This window comes from Rhodnius prolixus, unplaced genomic scaffold (assembly GCF_049639745.1).
Source record: "Rhodnius prolixus isolate KJV_2025 unplaced genomic scaffold, Rpr scaffold_5, whole genome shotgun sequence".
NCBI classification, from domain to species: domain Eukaryota; kingdom Metazoa; phylum Arthropoda; class Insecta; order Hemiptera; family Reduviidae; genus Rhodnius; species Rhodnius prolixus.
Genome location: NW_027411624.1, coordinates 22,400,361 through 22,411,701, shown reverse-complemented (window position 1 = coordinate 22,411,701; position 11,341 = coordinate 22,400,361). Strand labels below are relative to the sequence as shown.

The following is an 11,341-nucleotide window of genomic DNA, read 5'->3' as shown; positions in this document are numbered from 1 at the left end:
TTTAAAAAATAATTCCGGTTTTTTTTGGGTACCCCCTCGTATTAATTTAATAATTTGATATCAGTGAAAAGTCGGTTCCGCAACTTCCCAGTTCTCTGCATTGACACACCTCTGTTCGGGGTAGGTTTTTATTAAAAACCAAAAAAATCCATATGGTCTTGAAGTTCAATAAATGCGCAACTTTTTCTAAAATAATGTGATTCATTAATCATTGTAAAAAAATACAGTTGAAAATTTTATCAAAAATCATCGAGAACGAATTTTTTAGACATTAAAGTAAACATTTCATGGTTAATAAGAAACGTTTTGTGACTATGGGTTTAATTTAATGCTCTTTCGTTTGGAATAAGCAGATTTGTTGTAAGGATAAAGGATAGAAAAGTTATGGCCGTTTTTATGGTGGAAAATGCGAATATCGACGGAAAAGTTTAAAAATGCAAATATCTTGGACACTATTGAGAATCTGGTCAAAGTGAATAGAATATTTTTTTCGACCTCTCCTCCGTGTACACCCTGTATAATTATAGTATTGTACAGATGATAGATATCCGAAATTATTAGTACTTTAAATTGTAAGTAAACGAATTTCCTGGTTAGGGCTGATTTTGAATGTCATAGCCTCGTACAATCTGCATTTAAATACTACCGACGTCAACGTATTCTCTGATTGCAGGAAAAGTTTTAATTTAATTAGTAATGGAATTCCGTCGGACGCCAATGTATAATTCGAGACTTAAGTTTTAAACTTCTATATATTATGTATCTAATTGTAAACTCAATTTTAAGCACAATAATCTTGATATCAGAATATCAGGAACTTAAAGGTTTCGTCTTGCAGTTGTTGCAATTTAGTAAAAAAAGAACACTAATATTACAACCTTTGTAATTAAAAGATATCTTAAAGGAATGTAATTTGAGGATTTGAAAGCCTCTGTGAAATAGAAAAGAACAATTATTTATGACTTCTGATAACATTAAAATAACTTTAAAGTCTTTAAATATTCTTAATAAATCTTCCTACATCAGCAATACAATTATATTAGATAACGAATCTACTATCTAAAATAACTGCAATTTCGATTAATTGGGCTTTAACTGCATTAAGTACATAAAGTGTATAATAAATGTATAAAAAAACAAAAACTACAATACATAGTGTTGAAGAAAGTCAAAACATTCTTCGTAAAATTTGCGATGACTCTATCCAAAAACAAACCGGATATTTACTTTAGGGTGGCCGTGGATTTGGTTCAAGTCTGATTAAAAATATTCTAAAGAATGTCTTGGATAGTGGGCAATACCCGGAGATCGGTTGCCCAAACTGTTCTCAGAGATTAATTTTGAACAATGAATCCTCAATAACTGTAACCAGTGTACCAGATTTTTAGAAACGTTGTATGTCCATTAAAGAAATGGATGATCTTTGAGGGAATTAGTTACTATTATTTGGTAGCAATAAGTAATAAAAATTGTCATATAGTCAAGGGACCAACCTAGTTTTTTAGCATATACTGGATTCCATTTGCGGAGATTTCGGAATCAAATCCAGGTGCTAATCTTTAGATTTTTCTCTTCCCAGGAGCTTCTCAAAGCTCACTGTTCGGTGATGGATAGTGTTGTCTGTTACGAGAGAAAACCTGTCCGGAGACCAACTGTGCACTGAAAAATAAAGCTTCAGACTCCAATCACCGTTGACATCTTTTTTTGTTCTTCAGGGAAAGGTTTGACTTTGCAAAATGTTTAGGAGTTCCGTTTTGCCCAATTTGTAACCCAGCGTACAGATTTTAACTTTTCCGGTTCATTCTAGTTTGAGATTGACGTTTTATTTCCAAATTATTCTCCAAATGTTCCATCCATTTCAGAACTATCTTTGCAGCATCTAAATTATCGAATCATTCAAAACCTTGTTTATCTCTAAATGGTAAACTGCCACTGAAGAAAAAAAAATAAACAATTCGTTCTATCCAAAGTAAAACGAGCAATAAGGTTTATTTTAAACCATCAGGGTTTGTTTAATAGTAATTCTAGAAAATGTGGCCAATGGCTTTCTTCAGATTAATTTTTGCTTTTATAAACTTTCAGGTTAAACTTCGATCCAAAAACTGTTTACAATTAAAAAAAATTGTGACCATAGAAACTAGTAACCAAATAAACATTTGACAATATGTTTGAGAGTAACCACTCACAACATGCCTGGAAAGCAAATTATTATTTTCTTGTTAATAATTTGTATTGCATTAACCAAAAGTGCAACTTTTCTGAAAAAGTTTCCGATGGAAGGAGGTAAGTTCCGTTTTGTCAAACGACTCATTTAAACTCTTGCTGTAAAAATCTTCAAGATTTTCAAATTGGGTAATCATCATAAATGTAGGTTGCACGAAAGCGAATAATTCCATGCTCTAAAAATAACTTCTTTTTTTTTTGGACGCACTGACCTCAAAATTGATATTGCTAGTGAAAACTGGGTACCAAAAATTGGATGCGAACAATATATACATATATATGTAGTATAATATATACGAGGTGTGGCTATTAAATAACGAGACTATTGCTTTAAAACATTTTATTTTAAATTTATACATATTTAGTTATTATCACCTTCAATATACACCCCTCCTCTATCCCTACAACGCTCCATGCGAATTTACCATTGTTCGAAACAGTGCTGGAAGTCTTTTTCTGTGAGCTCCTGCATGACGCGTGCCGCTTTTTCTTTCACAGCTTCAAAGGACTGTAATCGTGTTCCCTTTAATGCAGATTTGACTTTGGGGGAACAGATAAAAGTCACAAGCGGCCAGGTCAGGCGAATAAGGCGGATGACCTAAAACTGGGAGGTTGTTCTTGGCCTAGAAACGTCTTGTCAGATAATGCAGTGTGAGCTGGCGCGTTGTCTTGATGGAGAACCCATGACTTGTTCTTCCACAAATCGGGTCATTTTTTCCTTACTCTTTCACGGAGTTGAGCAAGCACCTCACGGTAGTAATGTTGATTAATTATAATCGATATTTTCAACTTTTTTGGACGAGGAAGGGCGACCCGGGCGGTCATCATCTCCGACGTCTTTGGAAACGCTTGAATCACTCAAAAACTCGCGCACGTGATTAATATTCATCGCCATAAACTTCTTTTAATAAAAGATAAGTTTCTGTAGCGGTTTTACCCAGTTTCATGTGAAATTTCACGACAATTCGTTGCTCTACTACAAGTGTAGTATCATGTTTTCGGCAAAACAAAACTAACACCTCTTATACAAATGACGGTTCCGGTCAGACAGATTTCACTACAAGCACGTGAGACGCTGCAATCGAAAGAGAAGGCTTTACGCGGCACAGCTGTCGGTCGTTAGGAATTGGCGCACGCATAGTTCTTCTGTAGCAGCATCAGTCTCGTTATTTAATAGCCACACTTCGTATATATATAAATTAATTAAGGCGCTTCATCAACTGAGGTCTCTAGCGCCCGTAGTTTTTTTCAGTGCACTGCCGGCCTCCGGACATTGTTCTGTCGTAACAGACAACACTGTCCATCACCGGATAGAGAGCTGTAAGAAGCTCATAGGAAGAGAAAATCTAAAGGCCAGCAGCTGGATTCGAACCTGGGTCCTCCGCGTGGGAATCCAATAGCTAATCTCTTTCTTACGAACTTATTATTTGCGTAACCATGTATTAAGGAATATAATAATGGCTTGGGCTTTTTGTTTAAAGGCAAACCACATTTATGTTTTATTGGTCAGAATGTTCTAAAAGAAGGCCAGGAATACGAGGATGATATCAACTGTCGAAAGTATATATGCTCAAGAAGTCGATGGCAAAATGAGTTAATACTCACCATTCATACGTAAGTACATTCAGAAAAAATTATATTTTTACTATCAGCAGTGATGGTAATCGTTAATACAAAATAATTTTAACCCTCAACACAACATATGGATCTTTCAAAACTGAGTGAAATGGCTATTTTTACCAGGTGATCTTGTAGAGCCAATCAAAAAAGAATCAATGCTACCTAACAGTGCACAGTCTCCGGATTGGCCAGACACAGTTTTCTCTAACTGTCAGTAGTATGTGGCTGGCAGTATCAACTCATTTTTAAATATTACCTCTTTAATCTCAATAATCGCAAGCTATTAAGACTGCTTCTGGATTTGTGTAGAATCTTCCACTAGTTTGCCTTCAATGCTCCAAGAAAGAATGCTATACATGTTTCAAGAACAACAAATAAGCTATTAAAATTCATTTAATTTTTTTACCAAAAATGATTCTTCTAGAAATTGAAGAAAAGAAATACTCGTAAACGTGAAGTTCGGACCAGACATTGGTTTTTACTATTTCAGTTTTATATTTAGTTTGAACTCCAAAGACATCATTGTTCATGATTTATGATACAAAGCAGTTGATGTTCAAAGCATATTGTCGAGTTACTTTTACAAAGATTTATTCAAAAAGAAAACATTCTGAATAACATAGTTTTGTCGTTGAGTTTTTGAGAAAAATGTAGTTTTTAAAGGAATTTTTTTTTTTTGTTAGTTTCATAAAATCTATCAGCAATATATTATGTAATTTGTTGACAAAATTGCACAGCAGAAACATTATTATTCAGAAAAACTGAAATTGCTTATAATCTTGCTTGTAATGGATGGATCTTCTGAGTCCATGAGTTGCGTTCAGGCCCTTTAAATCTTCTGAAACTAAAAACTTTACGCAGTTGAGTGTACCTAGTGATGAAACCTTTATTGAGTTTACAAATAATTTTTGAATGGTAGACTTGATTGTAGAGTTACAGAACTTATATTACAATACCTGTTTTATATTTTAATTGTCTACCATTTTTGTATGTCTGTTGTTTTTTATTTTTAGATGTGGCGTTATAATTCCACCAGAAAAATGTGACTTAAAGCCTCTATCAAGTGGAACGCCTTATCCTAATTGTTGTAATCATAAGATAGTTTGCAAGATATGATTTTAGTAGTAGGAAGAAAGATTCTTTTTAAATAAAACTATGATTATTCTTTTTTTTACAATAAATTCATTTCATTTATATACTTTGTACTTCATTATTTAAAACTCTGTGACTAAATTTTGTAGTATCAGTGTTAAGAAATCACCAGCTTTTGCTATCAAACGATACATTCGATTTGAATTGTTAAGGAGTCAGTTACGCTGATTTCATAATTAATAATTTTTTAAAATATCTGATAAGAACCATTCATGACTTTTTCTTAATACGATTCTCATGGCACTAATTTACAAAATATCTTCAAATTTCGATTAAGCAAATAGTGTTGTATATTTAATTATTATAAAGACTTGGTTATTAATGTAAGAGTTCGATAAAACTCTATTTGATCATGGTATATAGTTTATTACAAAAAACAAATACTAAAGGTTAGTACTATCGTTTAGTACAAACAAAACTTAACAAATTGTGTCATCATAAAACAAAAACTAAATAATTCTTTTGTACAGAATCGCAAAAGTTTATAATTATTATTTATATGCAATCGGAAATCCTCATGTAATTCTTTACATGACAAATTAAGACGTTTGTCACATTTGTGTACATATCTATTCGGCTGTGTTAATGGAGATATCCGTTTCCTGAGTCAGGCTGCTAGAGAGGGCCTGTAAAGGGCTATGTTCCTGTGAAGGGATGGTCCTTTACATTGTGTACTGTCGAGGGTGGTTAAATATTTTTAATATCCAATTTAAGAGTAATTCTTTTACCGGAACGGCCTGTATATTTAATGGAAGTCCATCTTCTCAAACTTGGCTCCTGGGCTATTCTGTAAACATCGTATTGGTTGGGATAAGCTTCTCTTCAATGTTTCAGAGTAATTTAACGATTTAAACAGTAAAATGTTGGTGAGAATTTCATGTTTAAATATTACGACTTTAAAGAATGCTAACCAGTTAGATCCTTGAAAATAGCAGTGAGAAAAACTCATGATAGAGTTCGTTCTAGTTTATTTTTGCAAAAATATTCAGGGAGGTTACAACCAACACACACCTTCCTCAAGTCTATTTGTGCTTATAAGTTAAGGATAAGTTGTAATTAATTAGTTCAAAATCAATAATCAGAAAAACACAATTTATTTTTTCAAACATTAAAAATTTTAGTTGCTATCTTCTGGGCATACTATTTTTGGTTGGCAACACTGTGGATACGGTGTATACGGTGGATGACGGCCAAGATAGCAAGGTGGATCCACTTTCACTGACATCACACCGCATCTAAATGAAAACATCAATACGATAATTAACAAGTAAATAACTAGTTGGTTAGTTACATTACAATTAGCTGGCAGTAATTATTGCATATCATGCATCATGTTGTGAGGATAAACGGAATATTCCGCGTGTTGTACATAAGACAGAAGAGGTAATGTGCAGTTTTTAGAATTTTAAGAAGCAGATTGGCATGGGGATTCCCTCCAGAAATACGGTTTCTGTTTGAACTGAATGAGGGCTAAAAAAAAATAGAAGCGATGAAATCTATGAACTTAGCATTGAATTGGACGGAGTCTCTTGGGGATTAGTTTCAACCACCGTATTCGAATCTTGTTCAAAACTTAGGGTAAGCAGAGGCTGTCAGTGGCGAAGAAAGTCGTCATCTTTGCTTTACTCAATTCTAGCTGGTAACCTGGCAATAATATCAGCGGAAAGCTTTATTCTCTCTAAGGATGTTCTCTCTCACTGAGATTTCCAAGGGCATCAGTTCAATTGGAGTAACGAGAGCACAAAATCCGCTGGCCGGTGAAGTTTTTGCCGTTTTACCTAAAGTATGACAGCAAAGTACATCCAAGGCCGAGTTACTGAATAAGTTCATTAACTGCTCCAAATATTTTTTTTTTTTTTTGTATATATTTAAGACTCGTCAACATCTGATGTCAAAGATGCCGGGAGCTTATTTTCAATGCACTACTGGCTTCCGAACAGTTCACTCGTTGCACTATCGGACAGTGTGATGCTCACTATGAGGAGGAAGTCTAAGAGGCCAGTAGCTGTATTCGAACACCGGTTCTCCGCGTTGGAATACAGGCTAATCCCTTCCTCTAAACTGCCATCTTAGTGTTTTGTATGCATTTATCACCTACTAAATATTACATAAAAGCTTTTACCACCTTGTAGATGCGATTATGTGTTGTGCTACTCATTGCAGCATGGCTGAAGTTGCCACAAACCGGATAAGGAGCAGAATAATAAAGAAATCATGTTAAAAGAAGGGATAGGTAAGAAGAGATTTACCCAGGGAATCAAACGCTCTCATAGAGGCCCTAAGGCCAAATTAATTTACCTTCTTCAAGAATACAAAAACTGTAAACCAAAACCTTTATAGTTAACTTTTATTGTTATTCGAATGCGTAAATTGAGTTCATTTATTATATGCCAATACTGATACTTTTTAATATTTCTAATCATTATCTTGATAGTACTCACGTTACAGTCGTAAGCACAAGTTGATTAGCTGCTTCATCCTTATCACAAGTATATTGTCTGCAGTATTTAAAGGTCCTGAATGATTCTCCAGGTGCTAGTGTGCGACCCACTTTGTATTCGCAGACTTCTGGTTTATCTTAAAAATTGAAGAATGCACTAAAATAAGACTGTGTGTGTACATAAATCACAGTAAGATTGGACTCCTTACACACACAAAATGCAATCGACAGTTTTGTAGACTACTTATAAACATAACTGGTTTTAGCCTAAAGAAGTGTCCTGGAGAAAGACAACACCGTAAATCTAGGAGGCGCATAAATCTAAAATAATTAGTTCAGTTCAGGAGATAGATCATTAGATGAGATTTAAATCAAGTTTGACTATATAATTTGAGGTTTTGGATTTCAGAAGAAAAAATCCCATTTAAACTTGGGATTATTAAAAAAAAAAAACAAAAATTAGGAATTTCCTGCTTAAAGTACTTACTGGGTTCAATAGGGAATACGCGACGTGATATAGCTCCGTAAGTTGATTGGAGAATGCATAGCACCAATAGCACAGAAAAGCACAAATTCATCTTTACACAATACAAATCCACGAACAGTGTTCTAATAAAATCAAAGTTATAATAATAATTTGCGTCAAAGATAATTAACAATTCCTAGTTATCACTTTTGCCCTTCTCTGTTCGCCATATTTCTTATTGACATGGCCCCGAGAAGACGTAAAACTGATACCATTATCTGTATCATTAAATTTATTCAGTAAACGCTAAATATTGGGAAACGCTAAATTCTTCATCACAGCTATCTGACCCATATCTCCTCGCATCCCAAGCACAATCAGAGATCAATGGCATTAGCGTCTTCCCCCTCATAAACTATTTCCGTTCTAATTCGTTCACTTCCTCTTCCATCCCATCCAGAGTATTTGAAAATTCGATAGTTGAGTTATCTCCGCATGTAACTAAGCCAGATCTTAGCCCTCGCAGATTTCCAGTAAAGCAGCCTTTACTGCGTGGGCTAAGCATGTCTCTCATCATCTCCTAAGAGAATGTGACTTTTTGACCACATTGTAAATTTTGTTTACATAGCCTTGACTGGACAAATTGCCTGAAATGTGGGTTACTTTTATGGTTTTTACATTTCGTTAAAAATTACACATAGAGCTCTATATTATTTAGCGTTTATGCCTAAGTTTCTTACAAAATGCCAAGAAAAAGGGAAAATCAATTTGTGAAACATTTTCGCAAGCAGAATGGAACTTAATAAATTGAAGACAAGAAGAGTTGTCAATTTGCGGAAGGACTTTAGAATTCGAAGTACTTATTGAACTGATAAAGGATTTCATAAGTCTAGATCCAGATGTATTTTGCACACAATTATTTGATTAGAGAGGGAATTAACTAATGAATACGAAATTATTTTAATATTTTTGTTAGTTTGTGGATTGTATTGGCAATTAGGTAGTTGTTACTTGCTGGTTTTTATAAGGGTTAACCTTAAATGTTCAAGGAGTTGTACATGAACTAGCTAAATCAGCAAAAGATTTTTGTAAATCAAAGAACTGACATTAGACAGAGTGGCAGTATCAGTAAAATGTGCATTTATTTGTAAAGGATTCAGTAAAATGAAAAGCAAAGCCTCGCACTTATTATTAACTAATCTGTGTGCAGTTGCGAGTATTTCTTGCATATAATTATATATATGTGCAGTTCTAGACTATGGGAACGTAATCATACAAAATAAGAATCAAGAATTGGATGAAAGTGAGGTGGCAATAATATTTGTTCTCGACTTAATCACTGTCAAGACGTCCAGTAATGACAAGGAGATGACGGCGGTGTCAAGAAGCAATAAGAAGGAGTGACTAGCTCATGTTATATACATTAGAGATGGGTGCGGTGGAGTTGTGATACTTGGGAGTGGCCCGGGTGATGTACGGCCTGTACGTCTAGGTGAGAGAGCATTTATCAAGCCGCCAGACGTGAGAGAGCATTCCCCCGAACAGTATCCGGAGCTCTTTCTCTTCTATCACGCTCATTGAGAGCGAGTAGAGCTAAATCTATTATAGGGCAACACTGACAAACTACGTTCCTTCCAACCGAGCAACGACGGATTACTCTACCTTACCTCAACATGGCTCCAGGGCCAGCTCTTTCCTAACCCGGTGACAACTATCAATTGTTTTGTTAGACAACCTTTTTTAAATTAACTTATTCTCAATTTAGATTGAATATCTTTTTTCTCTCTACAAATTCGTGAGAATGAGTGTATTTCCTTATTAATTTTATTACACTATAAATTTTATATATTTTAATCCAAAATCATTGGATTAATCTTTGAAAAAAACTCACAAACTGAATATTCAGTAAAGTGCTTCTACCAATGTGGAAGTCTTATCTAATTCCTAATTATTCTATTTATAGAACCCTTCTTTATAACTAGCCGGACCCAAAACCGTATATTATGTCCAAATGGTTCTTTTGGAGTAGGTCTACCCAATACCTCTCCCAGAAATGGACTTACGTATAAGAATTTTGTTTCAGAAATGTTTTAAGTGAATTTTAGAAGAGCACCGTAATTACAATTTGAATAATATACAGTAGAATGTGGAGCTAGTACACCAATGTGGAGATCCTAGGTTCGAATCCAGCTGCTGGCCCTTAGATTTTCTTTTTCTAGTAACTTCTTATAGCTCACTGTCCGGTGTTCGACAGTGTGGTCTGTAACGAGAGAAAAGTGACCAGAGGCCGGCAGAGCCTTGAAAAAAGCTCCAAGCGTCTGTGACCTCAGATGAAAACGCGACTTAAATTAGATATAGTGTACTAAAGTTTAGATTAATTTGAATTAAATAAGTGTTAGAGAACAGTACCTAAGTGTAACTTAACTGAGAACCATGAAATCTTATATGAACACACTTATGAATTTCTCTTATTAAAATTCTGGAATTTCTAACTTCTAAAGTCTGAAAACTCTGAATTAAGAGAATTTCGATCTTAACTGAAAGATCCAACTTACAGAAGTCTATATTTAAGTTTAATGGTGGAACTTTATCAACCAATAGTGAGATATTTTAAAAGAATTCTTAAGAGTTGCTGTTCTCCAAAGAACTTTATAAATAAAAAAATTCTTGGGAAAATGTTTCGAATAAAAGTGAAGGTATTTGAAATATTTGTAGGTGAATAGCAATCCGTATAATTGTAAAAATATAATCGCGGTCACTGAAAAAATATCATAATTTTTCACTCATTTTTTGGAGAAAATCTTAAATTTCGAATTGGATTGGATTCAGTGGAATCAATAAGTATTTTTGGGATGTGGAAGCGTAGCAGTTTTATTTCCAAAATAAATTCAGGAGAAACAGAAAAGGAAATTCAACTTTATTTTTTAAAAAAAACAAAATATTTATTTAAACGAAATAAAATTTTATTACTTTGAACATTATTGAAGCTACTAGTTGCAACTAGTTTACACGAGAACAGATAGATAGCACCCTAATCATTAACAATCTCATCTTTGAGTCTCTTTCTACGGTATTTCTTTTGTAAAAGAATTAATTAAGGTTACTCTTTTTTTTTATAAATTTCTAAGTTTTTTGAAGTTAAAACGCTTTAATTTTTAAATTGTTTCTTTCTTTTTTGGAAAGTATAGAATCTCAGCATCTAACCTTTATACCAACAAAAATTCAAGGTGTATAGGAGAAAATTCCAAGCACCTAACGCAGTGGTTCTTAACATTTTCATAGACGCGGAACACAATTATATGTAAATAAATATTTTTCTCGCCATCATTAAATAATTAGAAATTTAATTAATAATTATAATTGAAAAAACAAAGTGTATAAGAGAACAAAATTCCATATCAATAAGTAGTTCACAGTGGGAGATATAGAACAGCCATAGT

General features: G+C 33.8%; 2 protein-coding genes across 2 annotated transcripts; one reads left to right on the top strand and one right to left on the bottom strand.

Moving 5' to 3' along the window:
- The first annotated feature begins 2,131 nt into the window (after positions 1 to 2,131).
- LOC141457789 (uncharacterized) lies at positions 2,132 to 5,037 on the top strand. Its single transcript, XM_074135042.1, has 3 exons — positions 2,132 to 2,283; positions 3,705 to 3,837; positions 4,857 to 5,037. Exons 1-3 carry the CDS (start codon positions 2,190 to 2,192, stop codon positions 4,957 to 4,959), a joined length of 330 nt encoding a protein of 109 aa, XP_073991143.1. The 5' UTR covers positions 2,132 to 2,189; the 3' UTR covers positions 4,960 to 5,037.
- A 1,029-nt stretch (positions 5,038 to 6,066) lies between these two features.
- LOC141457788 (U-scoloptoxin(16)-Ssd1a-like) lies at positions 6,067 to 8,145 on the bottom strand. Its single transcript, XM_074135040.1, has 3 exons — positions 7,923 to 8,145; positions 7,437 to 7,572; positions 6,067 to 6,230 (listed from the first exon to the last, which is right to left on the bottom strand). Exons 1-3 carry the CDS (start codon positions 8,011 to 8,013, stop codon positions 6,113 to 6,115), a joined length of 345 nt encoding a protein of 114 aa, XP_073991141.1. The 5' UTR covers positions 8,014 to 8,145; the 3' UTR covers positions 6,067 to 6,112.
- Positions 8,146 to 11,341: the final 3,196 nt, after the last annotated feature.